The following is a 21,818-nucleotide window of genomic DNA, read 5'->3' as shown; positions in this document are numbered from 1 at the left end:
GGTGTTGGTCCACTGTGTTTTATCAAGGGCAGGGTCAATGCAGCTAGCTATCAGGAGATTTTGGAGCACTTCATGCTTCCATCTGCTGAAAAGCTTTATGGAGATGAAGATTTCATTTTTCAGCACGACCTAGCACCTGCTCACAGTGCCAAAACCACTGGTAAATGGTTTACTGACCATGGTATCACTGTGCTCAATTGGCCTGCCAACTCTCCTGACCTGAACCCCATAGAGAATCTGTGGGATATTGTGAAGAGAACGTTGAGATACTCAAGACCCAACACTCTGGATGAGCTAAAGGCCGCTATTGAAGCATCCTGGGCCTCCATAAGACCTCAGCAGTGCCACAGGCTGATTGCCTCCATGCCACGCCGCATTGAAGCAGTCATTTCTGCAAAAGGATTCCCGACCAAGTATTGAGTGCATAACTGTACATGATTATTTGAAGGTTGATGTTTTTTGTATTAAAAACACTTTTCTTTTATTGGTCGGATGAAATATGCTAATTTTGTGAGATAGGAATTTTGGGTTTTCATGAGCTGTATGCCAAAATCATCTGTATTAAGACAATAAAAGACCTGAAATATTTCAGTTAGTGTGCAATGAATCTAAAATATATGAATATTAAATTTTCATCATGACATTATGGAAAATAATGAACTTTATCACAATATGCTAATATTTTGAGAAGGACCTGTATACACTAATAGTTGTCCTGTTGATTGTCACACCTGAGATGTGGATCTCTGCAGCTCCTCCAAAGTTACCAAGAGTCTATTGTTGTCTAAGAAATCTCTTTATTTAAAATTTATTTAGCCCTTTTTAGCTGCTTTGACAGATTAAGAACAATTTCTCATTTACAGTTGCATCCTGGCAGGGCCCTTTGATGAAAAAAGGGATAAGGGGCTTTGAAGCCTTCAAAGAACAACTGATTTTATATTGAGATTAAATTACACACGCAAACTCTATATGCTAAGTAGATCAGAATCTGCTTTTCACACCTTTTATTTTTAAAGATGTAGCAACCAAGCAACAGCCTTTGAGTAAGATGAATTGTAATCATTTGTTTTAATTTACAGTTTGTTCTGTAGAAAAGAGAAACTGTATGTGTCAAAACCAAATGGATACCTAGTAAAGTGGATGCATACATTTTGAATTCCAATTTACAATAGTCAAGCCACTTAAAGGAATGTTGTAGCTCAGCTCAGAAAAAAGTGAAATTCATGTAAAAGACTGGAGGTTGGGTCAGTTTGATTTTGCATTTGTGATTTCTTTCAGTTTGTGGAGGTGGAAGGGCAGATCACATCACTGGTGGATCTGTATCCGTCCTTCCTAAGGAAGGGTTACTGCAGAGAGGTCTTCATCGCTATCATCTGCTGCATCAGCTACCTGTTTGGACTTACTATGGTCACCAAGGTAATAGCAAAAAGAAATGGAAGTTAAAAACAGTGCTGAATGTTAAAGGCACCACAACCAAATGTAAAGCATGAAAATAAGTCACCACAATGCTATTTTGTGCAAAACAAACACAGCAGTATTTGATAAGTGCCTGGTGACCTCATTCAGGGTTCATATAGTTGGAACAAGAGCAGTCGGACTGCTATTAGTGTCAACCCCTTGAGAGATGATGGCGGTGGGAGGGGGAGTTCTCATGACTTTTAGTGTCAAGTCATGAGAACTTCCTTTTAGTTCTATGGTATTAATAGTTACAGACCCAATTTAGATTTTCCAATTCCCTTTGCTGCCTCCTGATTCTCTTTTATGTCTCCTGCTTTCTCATTATCCTGCTGGACTCTTTATTTAAGTCTTTTTCTAGTCTATTTCTTCAAATCTAATACTTTTTGTCACAGTTTTTCCCATTTGCATTATCTAATTTTCTTTTTTATAATTTTTAACCATCTCTCTAACTTCCTGTATGAGCTATAGTGACATCCATACACAAAATGTGTTTTTTTTTAAATATGTTTTTGCAGCACCATAGGCCTTTATTTTTACGACACTAGGCAGACAGGGAATAGGGGCAAAGAGAGGGGGAAGACACTCAGCAGAGGTCTCCAGGTCCAGGACTCAAATCCGGGGCAACCACCTCAAGGACTGTAGTCTCCACAGGGGTCATGTGCTAAACCGCTACACCACCAGCTTTGCACCCATCCATACACCAAAGTAATACAAATTTTGACAGGATATACTCAAACATGCAACTTAAATGCAGCTTTTTGTGTATAAGAATGTTTAGTTGAAACTGTAAAAATCATTGAAGTAAATTGAATTTTAGTGGTCTTGTTGCAAAGCATTTGAATCTGAATGAAACCTTGACACATGCAATGTGAGGTTTCCTGCTGATCTGAAGAAAAGTAGATTAAAATTAGATCATTTATATACATGGTTACATTTGGTCTTTACAGGATCAGTGTTTCCAGATTAAACATTTTTGTTTAGTTACTTTTTTGTTTGAGCCACTTCATCCGGTTTTATTTAAGTTGTTGGCAAGAGGGCTTTATTAATGACCCCATGGATGTGCTTATTGCTTCAGGTCACCATTGTTATTTTCTAGGTAAAACCTAATCTGTAATGATGAAAAAAATGCTACTTTGACTTTTAGATCCTAAAGTCTTTTTTTCTTTGGGAAAATAGTTACTAAGGATTTATTTCTCAAAGCTTATCAGATCTCTCTTTTCCTCCTTTGGTCATCTCCCCTTTCTTCATTAATGCTCACTGTCAGCTTCCTTACTGAAATAATGTTACCCTCCCACCTTTCCCCTGTTTTCACACAAACTAAAACCATCTGACTGCCCAGACTGTCTCACTCCCTCTGTTTCTCTTTCTGTTGTTCCCATGGCAACTTTATGTGACTGCAGTGGTGCAAAGTTTTGTATTCAACCTCAAATTATGTTAAATCTCCATTCAAATTTCTAATGCAAAATATTAGTGTGCAGTTGGAGCCACAAGTGTACAGAAACCACACGTTTTTATTGCTTCAAAATGTTTATTAAAAATTTAACTAAAAGCATTTGTCTTCCTGCAGGGTGGCATGTATGTTTTCCAGCTGTTTGACTACTATGCAGCTAGCGGTGTGTGCCTTCTGTGGGTGGCATTCTTTGAATGTATAGCTGTTGCCTGGGTTTATGGTAAGTATCATTAAACCCATTCATTCATTCATTAAACCCAAAAATACTGTATTCAGCAATAATGTACTGATCTACTTCAGGTCACGCAGTTATCCTGTTCTAAAAATTTCTTAATGAGAACCAATCTGTGATTTATTTTTTATTTTTTTTCATCACCTGAATGAGTTGTCTTCTTCTCTTGATTTGACCATCATTTGTGGCCAACTGTGAGTCTGTGGGTAAAATAGTTTATTGGAAGGTTGTAGGTTTCATTCCAGCTTCCCCCAGCCACATGTCAATGTCCCCAGGCCAAGTTTCCTACCGATCTGCGCATTGGTGTAAAACTGTTGCCGTGTTTGTGGAAGTTATTTGAGTAGTCGGTATGCCAAGAAAAGTGCTACATTATTTTAATTATTTTAGCAAGACAAATCAATTTATTTGAGAATAAAATATTTTGGATAGGGCATATCCAGCCCATTATTAGAATGCAGTTAATGCAGCTGTAGAGCCTTCCAAAGTATTATTATTTTTTTTAAATAGACAATTTGATCTAAATTTGATAATTAAAAATACTTAAAGTGGCAAATTATTGTTTTTTAAATACAATCTGAGGTTAAACTTATGTTAAATTTCGAAGATTTAAATGATGGTTCTAAAGCTCTTGTAAATATTTTTACTTTCCCTTTTGTTTTACTAATAATTGATGTTATTTGATGATCTTGTTATATTTAATTTGGGTCTAATCAGTAATACTATTTTGTGTGTTTTTGTGACATTTAGAATTCAACTTTAACTATTATTTACAGTGCCTTGCGAAAGTACTCGGCCCCCTTGAACTTTTCAACCTCTTGCCACATTTCAGACTTCAAACATAAAGATATAAAATACAAATTTGTTGTGAAGAATCAACAAGTGGACACAATCGTGAAGTGGAATGAAATTTATTGGACGTGTCAAACGTTTTTAACAAATGAAAAACTGAAAAGTGGGGCGTGCAATATTATTTTTGCCTCCTTGCATTAATACTTTTTAGCGCCACCCTTTGCTGCAATTACAGCTGCAAGTCACTTGGGGTTTGTCTCTGTCAGTTTTGCACATCGAGAGACTGAAATTCTTGCCCATTCTTCCTTGAAAAACAGCTCCAGGTCAGTGAGGTTGGATGGAGAGCGTTCTTGAACAGCAGTCTTCAGCTCTTTCCACAGATTCTCGATTGGATTCAGGTCTGGACTTTGACTAGGCCATTCCAACACCTGGACGCGTTTATTTGTGAACCATTCCATTGTAGATTTGGCTTTATGTTTTGGATCATTGTCTTGTTGGAAGATAAATCTCCGTCCCAGTCTCAGGTCTCTTGCAGACTACAACAGGATTTCTTCCAGAATGGTCCTGTATTTGGCTCCATCCATCTTCCCATCAATTTTGACCATCTTCCCTGTCCCTGCTGACAAAAAGGAGGCCCAAACCATGATGCTGCCACCACCATGTTTGACAGTGGGGATGTTGTGTTCAGGGTGATGAGCTGTGTTGCTTTTACGCCAAACATATCGTTTTGCATTGTGGCCAAACAGTTCAATTTTGGTTTCATCTGACCAGAGCACCTTCTTCCACATGTTTGGTGTGTCTCCCAGGTGGCTTGTGGCAAACTTTAAACAAGACTTTTTATGGATATCTTTGAGAAATGGCTTTCTTCTTGCCACTTTTCCATAAAGGCCAGATTTGTGCAGTGTACGACTGATTGTTGTCCTATGGACAGACTCTCCCACCTCAGCTGTAGATCTCTGCAGTTCATCCAGAGTGATCATGGGCCTCTAGGCTGCATCTTTGATCAGTCTTCTCCTTGTTTGAGATGAGAGTTTAGAGGGACGGCCGGGTCTTGGTAGATTTGCAGTGGTCTGATACTCCTTCCATTTCAATATGATTGCTTGCACAGTGCTCCTTGGGATGTTTAAAGCTTGGGAAATCTTTTTGTATCCAAATCCGGCTGCAAACTTCTCTACAACAGTATCTCAGACCTGCCTGGTGTGTTCCTTGGTCTTCATGATGCTCTCTGCGCTTTGAACAGAACCCTGAGACTATCACAGAGCAGGTGCATTTATACAGAGACTTGATTACACACAGGTGGATTCTATTTATCATCATCAGTCATTTGGGACAACATTGGATCATTCAGAGATCCTCACTGAACTTCTGGAGTGAGTTTGCTGCACTGAAAGTAAAAAGGCCGAAAACGTATCCAGGTGTTGGAATGGCCTAGTCAAAGTCCAGACCTGAATCCAATCGAGAATCTGTGGAAAGAGCTGAAGACTGCTGTTCAAGAACATTCTCCATCCAACCTCACTGACCTGGAGCTGTTTTTCAAGGAAGAATGGGCAATAATTTCAGTCTCTCGATGTGCAAAACTGACAGAGACAAACTCCAAGTGACTTGCAGCTGTAATTGCAGCAAAGGGTGGCGCTAAAAAGTATTAATGCAAGGAGGCAAAAATAATATTGCACGCCCCACTTTTCAGTTTTTCAGTATTTGTTAAAAAAGTTTGACACATCCAATAAATTTCAATCCACTTCATGATTGTGTCCCACTTGTTGTTGATTCTTCACAAAAAATTTGAATTTTATATCTTTATGTTTGAAGCCTGAAATGTGGCAAGAGGTTGAAAAGTTCAAGTGGGCCGAATACTTTCGCAAGGCACTGTATTTCCCCAAGTAAAGAGATGAATTTACAGTAATGGGAAAATAAATCCACTTTGTCATTTACTGCTGTGAACAAGCAGATGGATCCTGATACTGTTGTTTTTGCAGGCGCTGATAATTTTTATGATGCAATTGAGGACATGATTGGCTACAGACCAAATCCTTGGATGAAATGGAGCTGGACTGTTGTCACTCCTTTACTGTGCATGGTAAGGGTAGTTTTATTGTCTTCATAATCTAGGAGAACATACAACATCAATTAAGAACTACTTAACATAATTCATCTTCATGTCGTTTGTAATTTATGTCCATATGTTTGAATCATGATTTTAACCATGTCTAAATACAAAGACATGGAAATTTGAATCTGGATTTGAAGGTGTTTCTTTACCACCACAGGGCTGCTTTATCTTCTCTTTGGTCAAATACAAGCCATTGACATACAACAAGATGTACCAGTATCCTGACTGGGCCATTGGTGTAGGCTGGACTCTGGCCTTGACCTCCATGATCTGCATCCCCATGGTGGTTGTCATCAAGATCATTCAGTCTGATGGACCACTCATTGAGGTGGGTGAAATAGACATCTAGCTGGTCACGTCAATACATTTTTTTTCAGATTTTCTTGGACTGAGGTCTTGTGGAGTAGGCAGTGACCTCAGTTTGGAGAATTAGGGATGAATTCTCATGTGGTTTCAAAAGTGAATTTCCATCACCTTAAATAACTTGCGAATTTAAAACTTTCTTAGTAGTTTGAGCCAACACTATTCTGTTTATTTATTTGCAGTTTTGCACAAATTAGTTGTTTATATTTACTACTTTAACTAATCAAACAGTATATATATTTCTGTATTTCAAATGTCATTTATTTAATCTAATCCCTAAGCAACAGCTACACACTGAAGGGTATTGAAAGTCAGTGACTATCAAAGGGAAGGCAACAAAACCTTTCAGACAATATGTGGGGAGTCTGGTTGCACAGACTGAGAAGTGATGGCAACATAGATGAAACAATTCCTTTCAGACTGAAATGAGCAGCAGTGGTGCATTTTAGCAGAAACAGTTCTCAGTCTTTGCCTAGCAACACACACATTGTTTGGGAGTATTAGTAACAGTTGTAATCCAGTAACAACTGAAGAAGTATCTCATGCAATAATGTGTGCAAATTTTTAAAATAGCATTTGGCCAAACTGCTATATATTTCTTGTTTAATTTGATTTAGAGGGTGAAGTTGTCTATTAAATAAGTCCTACTCTGAGAAGTTGTCAGCTTGACTCCAAAATGAGAATTTATTCCTGATTCTGCAAACTACTACATAAAAGATACTGAAAGGTCATAATGACTGCACACAAGCCCAGTACTAAGCCAGTCAATATGCAAGTCCTATAAATCTCCTCTTTATGCAATTGTTCCTAATTTTTGAATTGTAAAAAAAACTGTCTCATTGTATTTTTTTTTATTTATCCTCATATTTTTTTCTGTTGTCACTTTGCATTATTGCTTATTATTTTATTGTTGCTGTAATTTACATTTTATCCTTGTTTGCTCTATTTGCTTCTGGTTTTCTTCCCACCCTTTGCTACAACTTTCTGTCCTTCAACATCTTTGCAATTTTTCTATCACTACTTCTGACCCACAGAGGATTAAGGCAGTTGCTGCCCCAGCTCGTGGAGGGGCCAGCTCCCGTCCTGCGGACCACCGTGTCCCAAGCGAGCTCACCTGCCCACTTGACCCTAATGGTAACAAGGGGCATCTGATGAAGGCCCCCACCCACACCATCGTAGAAACCATGATGTAAAGGGGTGAGGAGGAGGCTCTCCATGAGAACGCTCTCTTCTCCTCTCTTGTCCTCTGAAACGCTTCTAAAGCTAGCTAGCTATCTGTCTGTCTGTGTCTTTTTGGTGGACTGATAAGGGTTTTAAGGAAAAAAATGCTCACATTTCAAATCGTTTAGGAATTCTTCAAAAGGTGTTTGCAGTTGAAGAAAACAATTATTACAATTCAACATTATTTCTGAAGTGTTTTGTTTTTATGTGACTGGTAGAGGGGGAAATTATGAATGACCACTGATCATAAGCGGGTTGATTGTTTCAGCAATGACATTCACAGATAATTAGCCATTGTTCCCAAAAAAGAACAAAGTTATGTCTCAGATTTGTGCAGCTATAAAAAAACTAATTCAGTTGAGCGCTGATTTAATTCTGGAGTTAAATGAGGGTTCCGACATGTTCCAATAATACAGTTGTAACGCATCAAAACTTCCAAAACCTGTTGACTTCCTGAATATTCTTAGTTTTACCCAAGTGTTGGGAATTCTGATCACACAAGAAGCTTGGTTTTTGAAAGCACCTTAGTACAAATATTCCCTTTCTTTCATTTCATCGTTTACTGTGGTTCAGAGAAGTATGATTCAGAAGGCATCAGGGTAATCTGTTCCTGCAAAGTAAGAAAAGTATCCAAAAGGATTTGAAGTGTGGAGTTCAAACCCTTGAGTGTGTTGTCTGTGGCGTACTGTACAGTGGTAGCTATCAGTCTATCTATATCTATCTCTTTATATTTCTGTGTCCTAGACCAGTTTACAATATGTAAGTTACTGCAGTAGGCACTCTTGGCTTAAAGTTTTGAATTTAATTGGTTTCTTTCTGCAGTTACATTATTATTAATATTATACGTTTTTTTCCTCTGTCAATGTTTAGATTATTTTATTATTATTATGGTTATTCACTATTGAATTACTGTAGTTTTACATAGAAGAAAGAACACTTCTTTCATTTGGTGAAAATACTAAGCTTTTAAACCAATCACATATTTACAGTGGCAGCCTTTATAGTTCAGTCGTCATTATATATCTCTTGGGCCACCTTTTTTCTGTTTTTTAGTGTAACACAAACAACTTTTAACGTAGTTATTTTTTTCCCAAATGTTCTCAAGTTATGGGCCAGTTGCTTTGTGACCATTTGGATGTTCAGACGAAAATGGAAAATTGGCGGTAACTATTCATGTGGACTGAAGATCATAGCTTTTCTTCCTCGGTAGAGATCAGGGGATAATATGGACACATTCAGTGGGGCAGGGCATACAGGACAAAAGCCTAACCTAATATCTCCAGTTCAAGTCAGGTGACACACAGTCAGTTTGTTTTATTAACATGCAAAAGTAGGGGAGTAACAAGATCTTGTGACACAAGACCTCAAGATATTAAATGTCCCGTCGAAGTAGCGCTGCGAGGGCTTTCCATTTGCAGTCATCAGGACTTCAACTAGCGGAATTGGGATTAAAGGAGCCCATATTGCAGTATTTTGGGCCACCCGTAAAAACGATAAATACTGACTGAGGGACAAACCAAAGACACTTAAAATGAATTTTTTTGTAAGAATTAAAGTAAAGTTTAAAAAAAATGCTCTAAACCATGGCTAACATAATTGAAGTCCAATTTTTTTTTTTTTTTTTTGTGATACCTTTACCTTTTTGTGAAAACAAATAGTTTCTAAAAAATAATATTCAAACCTCGTCTTGAGAGTTAAATGTTGCAACCTACCCGAGAATTTTTTTAATTGCCCAAGTTAGCTAATAAAAGTTAAAAACTTGCACTTTTCTCCGTTCCTAAAGATGTTAAATGATTTAGAAGAATCAGGAGGAACGGGTCTCACAGAAGTAGGAGCTACATAAAATGTGTTTTCTTGTTTGAAGACCTTTTAAAATTTATGAATTAAACATAAAGTTGCTGAAATTATGTTAAGAGGGTGCCCTGCGATAGGAGAATTCCTTAGTTCTGACTGATTTTATGCAGTTGTGATATAAAAACCACATGTAATTTTGTAATCGTAACAAGGGGCCATATTGCTGATAATGTAAGCTGTTAACAACAGACTAGGTAAGAAATAGATCCAGTCTAATATGTGATGAAGGGGTTTTCCGTGTGTCTCACCAGCGACCATCTGCTCAGGAATTACCCTTTAAAACGTTTTTCTGCTTAATTTTGCTTTGAAGACATTTTGCTACTAGTTGGGAACAAAGAACTGCAGTCATAGCAATCAAAACTTACCTTTCTAATGTGCTTAAAAGACATTCACTCAGATTGGCGCACACAGAATCAAAAATTACTTCTTAATTGCCTATTTTATGCGTAATGAAAGGTAAAAATACACTGAAATGATGTGAGAGTTGTTATTTGCACTTGAAATGAAGAGGCCAAAAATAAAATTCTAATTTTTTCAGGCTACTCAGAGGTGAAAACCATTGAGGCGGGACGTTGTGTCGTACCCAAGAATTGCCTGTATCTGACCAAAAACTTCCCATTAGAGGTGGCATAGCAGCCAGAGCCTGGCTTTTTTCCCCTCTTCTTTTTACTGTAGTTTGTACCATTAAAGGGATTTGCTAAAACCAAATCCACAGCCGACATCTATTTTCATACAACCTTTCCTATACGTATTTCTACAGCTCAGCTTCCATTTAAATGCACATACAAAGCTTCAGTGTATTCATTAATATTTGTACAGATCTGGTTCTTGTTCCTCTGAAGGATCTTTGCACAATGATGAAAAATAAGAAAAACTTTATTCATTCACAGATTTTCTTAAAATCCTAAATTTCTCCATGGAATGCCTTTTTTTATAAACTGCAGTGCAAAAGCAAAAAACTCAGCTTTTAATCTGTGTATTTTATTTTATTTTTTTTACAAATATTTAGAAACAGCTCCTAGCTGCTTATTTGGAAAAACATAAAGTCATCAGTAATGACTTGAACTTTAAGGCTTTTCCAGGTGCTAAGGTCCTTCTTTTGTCAGGGATTTATTAACCAGACTATTAACTAATGCAGTCATTTATTGGTTTATTCTGCCTCTCAGTGTATATTCACAGTTTGTACCAGCCCATCAGCCTTTTGCACTCCTGTTGTCAGTTAACCTGAGTAAACCTTCCGTTGAGCTAAGCTTACAGATTTTTTTTTGTCAGAAATAATGAGTTGCAACAGAACTAAAGCATTAGTGATACACATGTTTTTACCACCGAATGTTAAAATGTGAAAGTCACCCGCAGGTGAATTTAAAGTTTTCTGAAGATTTATTTTTTAGTATAAAAAAATATTTCTTTCTTTTTTATTATTTTTTCTTCATTCTTCTTTGAGTTCATCATTTTATCTTGTTTTAATTGTGATCATATGTCAAGTTTGCCGTTTGTGCTCCAAAACTTTTCAAAATCACTGGTCTTTGTCAGAAATGTTGTTTATTTTTGATTTTAATGTTTTTTGCTTTGTGAAAACAAGACTGAAAATGTCAGCACCTGTTTAAATTAGTATGTGGAAATGAAACTAATAAAACCACTGTTTTATCAAATCAAATATTTTAGTTTGGAATACACTGAAATGACTGTAATTGTATTGTTTTTGTGAGACAGCAACACTGCCAGAAAGCCCACTGTTGTTTATAGAATAATATTAAATTGGTAGCTCACCAAAATGCTACAACCAAAGCTTTTTATTTCTCACAGACATCTGTGATATCTGCAACATCTAACCGCTATTTAGCGGTTAATTTAGATTACCGTGGTTGAACAAAACATTTGTTAGAGTAATATTTGTTGCTTTTTAAAAAGCTACCAATAGTAAATCCACCCAAAAACGTACTATATCAAATGTGGGTGCTTTTTTTTTTTTTTTAAAGCTCCTCTGCAAATTCTGCTAACTGTCTTTTTGAAAACAAAAACAAGCCCTAGTGCTTTTTGAAAAACCTAATTTCAGATTTAATTTACATTTTGAACGAGAGACCAACATATCTGCAGAATTCAGAACCTGATTCTGTGTTCTGTCATGAAGAAGCAGCTTTTGACCAACACACGCGAGGTTTTGGTTCCGATTAATCAGCTAACTCCTTTTGGCTAGATCTGTTTCCTCGCTGCATCTGCAATGGACCCTAATGACTGAAAATAGCAGGACCTTTTCTGATTTCTGTCCCTGACTTTAAAGTCATTCCTCTCTGTCACCAGACTGATCATTGTCTCTTTTACAAAACCTTTGCCTTTCCTGCATTACACTATATACCTGCCCTTCCTCTGTGAGAATGTAAACTGTTAAAATGTTTTTTTTTTTATTCTTGGTGAAGAAAAAAACTTTTTTTTAAGAATTTGGTTTTATTTTTTATTTCTATTGCCAACCTGTAAGCTAAAACGTGTTGAAGCAGGTTTTACAGAACTGTAAAACAGTTTTTTATTTCTTAATAAAAAATTTGTCTTCAGAAAATGATGGTGGAGTTTAATGTGTCTGTTTCACTTTCACACACTAACGATGATAATTACGTTTAGGTTCAATTTTTCTATATAATCAAACCTAAATTATCTTTACAGCATAATGAACAATATTTTCTTAAAGATTTCAGGTTAGTTCCTAATTTTTCCTAAAAAGACTGATATCCATGCACGACAAGTGGAAATGAAGCAGGTTGGAGGAAAAAAAAACATTAAGCAAAAGCTTTTCCATCCATTGTCTGAAAATGTAGTTTGGAACAACTGCTGGCCAATGTAGGGAGATACAGCAAACATAAAAGGTGTGCTAGTCAAAGAAGTCTAAAATGTAGCTTTGTTGGCCTAGATGCAACATGTTATGTGCAGCAGAACACATACCCGCCTCCCTATGAAACATGATGGTGGAACAATCATGCTTTGAAGATGATTTTCTTCAGCAGTGACAGGAGGATTTAAAACTAGGGTAAAAATTAGCCTGCTAAGCAGGACAATAAGTTGAAACACAGCCAGAGCTACAATGGAAGGATTCTGATCAAAGCTAGCTTATTTATGTGTTAGGTTGGCCCTGTCGACATCCAGACCTAAGCCACCCACCCACCCCACACACACACACACCCACAACCCCCGATGGACTACTTTTTGCATCAAACAAGGTTTAGTACACCTTAAAGTAAATGAGGTAAATGTTTATCTACTGTAATACTTCCTTTACACCTGCTGTTGAGACTTGCAGTTGAACCATTTATTGACATGTCTGTGTTGCAGAAACCTACTAAGCCCTTTCAACAGATAAGCCTTTGTTGTCGCATCCACATTGTATTTTACAGTAAATAATCCCATGGGAAACTTTATGGGTAGCTTGTTGGGTAAATAATTTTCTTCTCACCTCATAAATGTTACATTTAGCCATAATTAAGAGCTTTTTTCTGACTTTAGACTGGCAACCTATGAAATCTAATGAATCCAGCATGTGATGGGACAAGTCTAAACCCGAAATATTAGTTATAAACTGAAAAGGTAGAAACAGCATGTCATCCTAGTGTGGCAACCTGGGGGTGGGTTTTCTTTACAATTGTGTAACCCTGATGGTCCACACCATTAAATCTATGGTCAGTTTATGAGAAGTGGAAACCAACAACGCCACCTGGAATCATACTCCAGGACACTGAATAAGTAAAAGGACACAGGTACATTTTACTGCAGAGAGGAGACAAGATTCCAAAGTTTTACAAAATGTATTAATGTGCCAAACAAGTCAATAGTTAAAAAGATTTCTTTTCATTTCCAGTATTTTAAAATGGCAAAGATAAAACAATTCAACAATTGCTTGATAAGATTTGGGCTGAACAAACAATGTTTAATTTCAGGGAACACTGAGGCTTACCAGTGGGGAGAGGGAAAGGACTGAAGAAAAAGGGGCAACATCCAGTGAAAAAAAGGGATCACCCTAGACACTACAAAAAAAAACCCACATCAAACAAGAAAAAGGGTGCTCCAACAAAATAAACACACAATACGGGACACCGCCACCAAGAGTCGCCACCGCCTCCACACAGAGCCTCAGTTCCTAGAAGATATAAACAAACACAGACCAGATAAAACAATGGCATCACAACAAAACAATCATTCAGTCAATTCCGTTAAAAGTGGTGTAGCCAAAACCCCGCCAGCAGGGGCTGGCCCAAGTTGGTCTTGAATTGGTCTTCCGGTAGAAAAAACAGCAGCGAGTGACATCCAGGTGGAAGCCAACAGGAGAGCTCATTCGATAGCGACAAACTAGTAGATTACGGCCCCACCATCTTTCAGCCATACAACACACACAAAGGACGGATCGGTACTGGTAATTCGCAGATGCAGCAGAGGACGGGCAGAGAACAGTTAGCAGCTGCAACACCAGGAACAGGCAGACGTCATGACGCAAAGTGCCTCATGACAGATGGAGACGTACTTGTATCCCGGCACTGAAATTGGCTGTCTTAAAGTGGTAGCATACCATTTATGCTGCAACATTCTACCCCCCAGCTTGCGTTGAAGCCTCGGCGACAACACCAAAAAAACTAGCACCAATGTCTAAAATATGCAGAAACAGCATTACACTGTGGATCAGGAGAGTGTGCAGCCCCATGTGCCAATCACATTGGCCTTGGAAGGTGGTACACATTGAAGTGTTGACCTGCTGTTGAGCATGTAGTTCTCCTCATTGCCCTTGGGGGGCCATGATCTTGACTAGTGATGGTAGCTTGTGGATGAATTGTGGCAACCCTAGGAATTTCAGTGGCAGATGTTGATGGAGCTTCCAGGTGTTGTACCCCAGAGGACTGAGAACCAGTCTTGTTTCTGTCCATTTGCGAATTGACGGACAAAGAAGGAGGTGGCTGCTGTACATCTACCTTCAAAAATAAATCAGGACAAGTTTCATCTTCAGAGGATGAATAATCAGCTGCCAGTAATTCAGCAGTAGTGGCGTTGTTGGTTTCAATAAAGACTGGTGGACCCTTTCAACTTTATTCAAGTTGTCTGTAGGAACCACTGTATAAACTGCTCCTGTATCACCTAGTACTTTCAGAACTGTGTATACCTTGGCGCTCTACAAGTCCTGGATTTTGTGTTTTCCCTCCTGACTGGTTTCTAGAAGTAGAACAAGTTAGCCTTCATGCGGAGGAGAATCTTGAACATGCTGGTCATTACTTCTATTTCTCCTATCTGCAGCATTCTTCAGCTTATCCCTGGCCTCCTCAAAAGCAAACTGCAAGCGCGTCTGGTGCTCTGTGACCCACTCATGGAAACTGCCAGCATGTGCTTCTGCTACACGACCCAGCAGAAAAACCAATGGGAGCAGAAAAACCAACGGGAGCCTACGTTGTTGGCCAAACATCAGAAAAAAATGGGCTCTCTCCAGTGCTCTGATGTTATGTGGTGTTGTAACAAAACAAAACGTGTGGCAAATAGGAGGTCCATACTCTCTTGCTGGTTGTGGGGAGAGTACGTAACAGATTGTGCAGTGTACGATTAAACTTCTCACATTGTCCATTTCCAGCAGGGTGATACGGTGTGGTCCTGGACTTCACAATGCCATAAAGCTGCTGGATGAGGGAATTTTCAAAATTACGCCCCTGGTCCAAGTGAATATGGGCTGGTACACCAAACTTAGAAAACCACTCTGTCACCAGGATGTGAGCCACAGTAGAGGCACGCTGATCTCTGGTTTATATGGCCAGGGTGTACTTGCAAAAAACATCAGTTAAGATGTGCACATTTTCCCGCCCATCCTGGGAAGGCTCCAGGACTGTAAAGTCCATAGCAAGGATCTCATTGGGTCGTGATGCTAGCACATGGCCCATATAAGTCCATGCAGCAGGTTGGGTAGCCTTCGCCACTTGGCACCGCTCAATGACCAGCACCAATCAACCACATCAGAGGACATTTTTGGCCAATAATATCTTGCCCTCAGAAGTGAGAGGGCCCTGTCCATACCTTGATGGCCATGATCTTGGTGAGCCTGAGTTAGGACCTTTTCCTTCAGGGCTGCAGGCAGCAACAGCTGGAACGTCTCTTCAGCACCATCAGGTCGGAAGATCTTGGGGCGAAGCACATCATCCTTCTCCACCAGGGGATCCCACTGCTTCAGGAGTACCAACAGAGGTGAAGGTAGGTTCTTTCGCTCTGAACGGTCAGGTTGTTTCTTGCAGGCCCAAAAGGACCATAGCTCCAGCAAAACTGTGTCAGCACGTTGCAATATTTGCATATCCTTGATAGTGCACACGGGCAGAACTGTAATAGTAGCTTGGGTGACTTCTTGTCTCTCCATCATCAGCTGCAGTGACTCAGGCAGGCTGCTTCCTGGGACAAGAGCACCAACCTGTTCTCCAGTAGAGTGTGTCTGGAGAGGGCATCTGCATTCCTCTTTGTCTGCCCTGAACGGTATTAAAATCAAAGGAGGCAAGTTGTGCAGCCCATCTGTAGTCAGTGGCACCCAGCTTGGCAGTGCTAAGATAACTGAGGGGGTTGTAATCAGTGAATACAAGACATTTATGCCCCAACAAGTACTCTCTGAATTTCTCAGTCATGGCCCATTGAAGGGCTAAAAACTCAAGTTTCATTGAGCTGTAGTTGTCCATGTTGCGTTCAATTGGTCTTAGTCCTCGGCTGGCGTAAGCAATGGGACGCGCCACCCCGTCCTGTTGTTGGGAGAGGACCATGCCCAAACCACCATAGCTCGCATCAACCTCCAGAATAAAAGGCAAAGAAAACTCAGCATAGGCAAGCACAGGTGAAGTAGTCAGCCTCCTTTTCAATTCCTCAAAGCTCTGTTGATGTTCCTCAGTCCAGCTCTCACTGATGTTCTGTCTTGGCCGCTTCTTTGCTTTTGATCCTCCAAGCTGTCCCACAAGTTGGTGAAGGGGAGCAGCCAGCTTGGCGAAGCCTGCAACAAACCGTTGATAGTAACTTGCGAACCCAAAGAAAGACCTCAGCTCAGTGACTGCAGTGGGCTGCTGCCAATTGACCACTGCCTCAATCTTAGATGGATCAGTTGTAACACCTTTGTTAGAAATGACAAGACCCAAGTATTTGACCTCTGGCTGAAGAAAGGAGCACTTTTTCAGCTTCGCCTTGAGGCCCTCCTTCTTTAAAAGTTCCAGCACGTTCCAGATGCTGCGCCACAGTGGAAGAAAACACAACTATGTCATCAAGGTACAGCAGCAAAGACTGATTCTGTTGGTCAGAGACAATGTGCTACATAAGTCTCTGAAATGTTCTGGGTGCATTACAAAGCCCGAAAGGCATTCTATTCCACTCAAATAGACCAAATGGGGTACAGAACGCCGTTTTGTGACGATCTGCTTCTGTAACAGGTACCTGGTTATATCCACTTGCCAAGTCTAAGGTAGAGAACCAACAAGCACCTGTAAGTGCATCCAAAGACTCTTCGATGCGTGGTAGTGGGAAGGTGTCTTTGCAGGTTTGCTATTAAGCTGTCGGTAATCCACACACAACTACGATCCTTCTTTTTGACAAGCACAATGGGGGATGCATAAGGGCTGCTGCTCTCTCTGATCACACCAATGCTAAGTAGCTGGTTAATATGGTTCTTTACCATTTCATACTCTGATGGTGGTATACGCCGGTAACGCTGTTTTACAGGGGCCTCATCAACAAGGGGTATGTCATGACTAGTGATGTTCGTACACCCCAAGTCGCCATCATGTTCTGCAAAAACTGGTGAGTATTCCCTAAGAAGAGTCCTCACCTGGCCCTGGTCGGTACTGGGCAGTTAGGAGAGGTCAATGGCCTCAATTTGGTCCTGCACAGTTGGGGCTACAACCTGAGAAGACACCTTAGCTGTGTAGGACGGAACTTTTGTAACACCAGCCGGAAGGCTGATAACGTTCACATGGTGTAAAGTACCTACAACAGTACGTGGGTAAAGCAAGATATCTGTTGAGCCTACATTGACAATGGGTATGTAAGCTGTGCCTCTACTCACACGGACAAGAGCAGGAGAAGCAAGCAAACCCCCAGGTAGCCCTGATTCAAGGGGCTCAAACAGTACAGTCTGGGAAAATTGATCAGCACACGTGGCAGCCACAAGTTTCATTACCCCACCCGGAATCCTGCATGCTGTACGACCCCACACCTTTACTTTTCCCACACAGTCCGGTTGACCCTGCAAGCTTGCTTGATGGCACTTTTCCAATGCAGGCCAGATTTCATGAGGGGCATAAGGCAAATTGTCCTGACAAAACAATCCTGCACCATGCTGCACACAAAGCTTATGATAGCATTTTTGGATTACATTCATGCCTAAAACCCCTGGGGTTGAAAGCACTTGGCCATGGGGGTCTTTTACAATTAATACCCCACAGCTTGGGATGTCTGTGCCACAAAGTTTAACACTAAGCTCTATATAGCCAATGTAAGGAATATTTAACCCATTTGCAGCCTTAAGCTGCAACCAGTGACACGAGCGAAGGCTACCAGGACCTATAGACACAAATTGATAATCAAAGAAACTTTCTGTGAGGGTTGACACCATAGAGCCAGTGTCAATTAGACAGGGATCTGAACACCTCCCAAACACACATCTAAATGTGGACATGATGCAACAAGCTTGGGCACTTCCCTGCCATTACATGGTACTGTGACCGAGCCTATAGTGACCCCACCCGAACTGCGGCTCAACAATTCATTGGGAACTAGTTTTCCACGACCGCAGAGTTATGAAGCCGGGTACTAGAGGGCTGCTGAGAGCCTTGGGATTGAAAATGAGAAGGAACACGTACGCCATCACATTCCCTAGCATAATGACCCGGCTGTTGGCACCGTCTACAGACCACTGGGACACTGCGGCTGAGGTTGACTAAGCAAAGCAATACTCTGAGTGAGTTGATTTAATTGCTCTTGTTGTCGTGCCAACATTTCACGTAGATCCCTCAATTCTGACCCCTGATCCCTTGGACTAGCCTGAGAACCATGGACAGCATACTGAAACCCCAGTGATGGGACTGAGAAACTCCGAGCCCTCTGATGAGCCCTCCCGTTCCCATCTAATAGCTTCCGCCCTAACTTCAAGTAGAGTAGCGGCTGGTTTATCATGCACAAACTGTTTCAATGCACGCCACAGTGGACCATCTAAAACATGCTCTACAAACTGGTCCCTCAATAAAACAGCAGCATTAGGCATGCTAGCAGGTGCAGAAGCTTTAACCTTCTCCATTAAACCCATTAATGCAAGGGAAAACTCTTGAAGAGTTTCACCCTTCTGCTGCTTTCTAGAAAAGAAAGCCTCCTGCAATGAAACATAGGACTCAGTACAACCATATACTTCCTTTAACACTCTAATAATACAAGCTGGATCGGTCCGTTCTGCACTAGAGCGGTATCTAAGTTCCTCTCGCGCCTCACCCTCCAAATGATCATACAAATAAAAAGCCTGATCAACGGGTGATAAATGGCATGCCCTCATACAAGCTTCAGCCTCCTCCAACCACTCATTTAGCCCAATTCCCCTGAACATTGGACATTTTCTTTCATGAGGCACAAACACCAACCTCTCTGACACAAGGGGACAAGGAGTAGACTGAACAGCTGGAGATGCACTTGAAGTAGAGGGAGCAGCAGAAGTACCTGGGGCAGAGTGACTGTTCCTGACGTAATTGGTCGTTGTTTGCTTTCAATTGGGCAATCAAGTCCTGCATTTCTTCAACCTCATCAGCCATGATTCGTCCTTTGTGGTAAGGTGGGCTCGCTGCTGTTTTGCCTGTACACACAGGAAAATTGTGTAACCCTGATGGTCCACACCATTAAATCTATGGTCAGTTTATGAGAAGTGGAAACCAACAACGCCACCTGGAATCGTACTCCAGGACACTGAATAAGTAAAAGGATACAGGTACATTTTACTGCAGAGAGGAGACAAGATTCCCAAGTTTTACAACATTTATTAATGTGTCAAACAAGTCAATAGTTAAAAAGATTTCTTTTCATTTCCAGTATTTTAAAATGGCAAAGATAAAACAATTCAACAATTGCATGATAAGATTTGGGCTGAACAAACAATGTTTAATTTCAGGGAATAAATACTGAGGCTTACCAGTGGGGAGAGGGAAAGGACTGAAGAAAAAGGGGCAACATCCAGTGAAGAAAAGGGATCACCCTAGACACTACAAAAAAAAAAAAAACATCAAACAAGGAGAAAAAGGGTGCTCCAACAAAATAAACACACAATACGGGACACCGCCACCAAGAGTCACCACCGCCACCACATGGAGCCTCAGTTCCTTGAAGTGATAAACAAACACAGACCAAATAAAACAATGGCGTCACAACAAATACAACAATTCAGTCAATTCCGTTAAAAGTGGTGTAGCCAAAACCCCACCAGCAGGGGCTGGCCCAAGTTGGTCTTGAATTGGTCTTCCGGTAGAAAAAACAGCAGCGAGTGACATCCAGTTGGAAGCCAACAGGAGAGCTCATTCAATAGCGACAAACCAGTAGATTACGGCCCCACCATCTTTCAGCCATACAACACACACAAAGGACGGATCGGTACTGGTAACCCGCAGAGGACGGGCAGAGAACAGTTAGCAGCTGCAACACCAGGAGCAGGCAGACGTTATGACACAAAGCGCCTCATGACAGGTGGAGACGTACTTGTATCCCGGCACTGAAATTGGCTGTCTTAAAGTGGTAGCATACCATTTATGCTGCTACACTAGGCTTTAACTTCTTCAGAAACACTGCTGAACAGCAGTGCTGAAAGGCTGCTGGATATAGCTCTGGTTGATGGAATATTTTGACCCAAACATTGGTTTCCCAGAAGGGGAATTGTAAAAAGCTTAACTGTAAAAAACATGTTGAGACATGCTGGTAAATAATAGGGGGTGGACACTCGACACAGCAAATTTTCCCAGACTGTAATTTTCTCTCAATAGCAGCTGCAACATGAGATTTTTATTTCTGATAATCAGCTGAACGTTCCCTCGAAGGTGTTTAATAAATTATTTTTTAAAAACCCATAAAAATCCCATCGAGTTGAGTTTAACTCCAATCACAAATCTTAGATTCTTGTGTCTTGATTGTTTGGTCAGTCCTCTCCACATAAAGCCATGACTGTTCTTACCCAACAAAAGCTCATTTGTTGTTGAACCCACTGTAGAGGGGTATGAATGTGAAAGTACACACTAACACTGTCTTTCATTGGCTGCCAGGTCCAGGAATAGATTCTTCTCCTGAGAATTGCACACTTTGTTTTTATCCTCCTTCAAAAGAATTTGTTGGAAACACACAAAACAAAGGACGGTTAGTGTGGTGTTTTTAAATTTTTTTTATTAAAAACCCCACACAAACATGTTATTTCAGTCTCCTGCATGACAATCAAAAATAGAAAGACAAGAAGTACTATGATGGCAAGATGCAGACATGGCAAATCAAATGCAGCTGTGTATGTGTGTGTGTGTAAAATGTGTGAATGTAAAACCTGTTTGTTAGTATTAGTTTGTGAGTTTGATCACCTATTTTAATTCATAGCAGTAAGCCATTTCTTCCTCGGTGTTACCCTGGATCGGCAACACTGAAAAATAGATGGATAATTTGATCAGAGAATTATGAGTGTACTGTACAATAAAACTGAACAGGGTTAAAGAAGCGCTCTCAACACCTTGACATCTACAGGTCCTTCTCAAAATATTAGCATATTGTGATAAAGTTAATTATTTTCCATAATGTCATGATGAAAATTTAACATTCATATATTTTAGATTCATTGCACACTAACTGAAATATTTCAGGTCTTTTATTGTCTTAATACGGATGATTTTGGCATACAGCTCATGAAAACCCAAAATTCCTATCTCACAAAATTAGCATATTTCATCCGACCAATAAAAGAAAAGTGTTTTTAATACAAAAAACGTCAACCTTCAAATAATCATGTACAGTTATGCACTCAATACTTGGTCGGGAATCCTTTTGCAGAAATGACTGCTTCAATGCGGCGTGGCATGGAGGCAATCAGCCTGTGGCACTGCTGAGGTCTTATGGAGGCCCAGGATGCTTCGATAGCGGCCTTTAGCTCATCCAGAGTGTTGGGTCTTGAGTCTCTCAACGTTCTCTTCACAATATCCCACAGATTCTCTATGGGGTTCAGGTCAGGAGAGTTGGCAGGCCAATTGAGCACAGTGATACCATGGTCAATAAACCATTTACCAGTGGTTTTGGCACTGTGAGCAGGTGCCAGGTCGTGCTGAAAAATGAAATCATCTCCATAAAGTTTTTCAGCAGATGGA

The 21,818-nt window shown here is 40.2% G+C and overlaps 1 protein-coding gene and 1 long non-coding RNA gene across 2 annotated transcripts in view; one reads left to right on the top strand and one right to left on the bottom strand.

Annotated features, from left to right (window-relative positions):
• LOC124857498 (sodium- and chloride-dependent taurine transporter-like) overlaps positions 1 to 12,034 on the top strand; it is a 32,928-nt gene extending 20,894 nt beyond the window's left edge. Inside the window, exons 11-15 of the mRNA XM_047348772.1 lie at positions 1,279 to 1,416; positions 3,026 to 3,128; positions 5,906 to 6,006; positions 6,197 to 6,367; positions 7,437 to 12,034. Of these exons, the coding sequence (XP_047204728.1) occupies positions 1,279 to 1,416; positions 3,026 to 3,128; positions 5,906 to 6,006; positions 6,197 to 6,367; positions 7,437 to 7,595 (672 nt within the window). The 3' untranslated portion in view covers positions 7,596 to 12,034. The remainder of the gene's footprint in view (positions 1 to 1,278; positions 1,417 to 3,025; positions 3,129 to 5,905; positions 6,007 to 6,196; positions 6,368 to 7,436) is intronic.
• A 1,215-nt stretch (positions 12,035 to 13,249) lies between these two features.
• On the bottom strand, positions 13,250 to 20,202 carry LOC124856474. The gene is made up of 3 exons (XR_007035341.1): positions 19,625 to 20,202; positions 19,159 to 19,291; positions 13,250 to 13,600 (listed from the first exon to the last, which is right to left on the bottom strand). It is a non-coding gene; the product is annotated as an uncharacterized LOC124856474 (long non-coding RNA).
• Between the last annotated feature and the right edge of the window lie 1,616 nt (positions 20,203 to 21,818).

The sequence above is a fragment of the Girardinichthys multiradiatus genome, chromosome 20 (genome assembly GCF_021462225.1).
Source record: "Girardinichthys multiradiatus isolate DD_20200921_A chromosome 20, DD_fGirMul_XY1, whole genome shotgun sequence".
NCBI lineage: Eukaryota > Metazoa > Chordata > Actinopteri > Cyprinodontiformes > Goodeidae > Girardinichthys > Girardinichthys multiradiatus.
The sequence above is the reverse complement of the archived record's forward strand: the minus strand, read 5'-3'. Positions and strand labels throughout refer to the sequence as shown.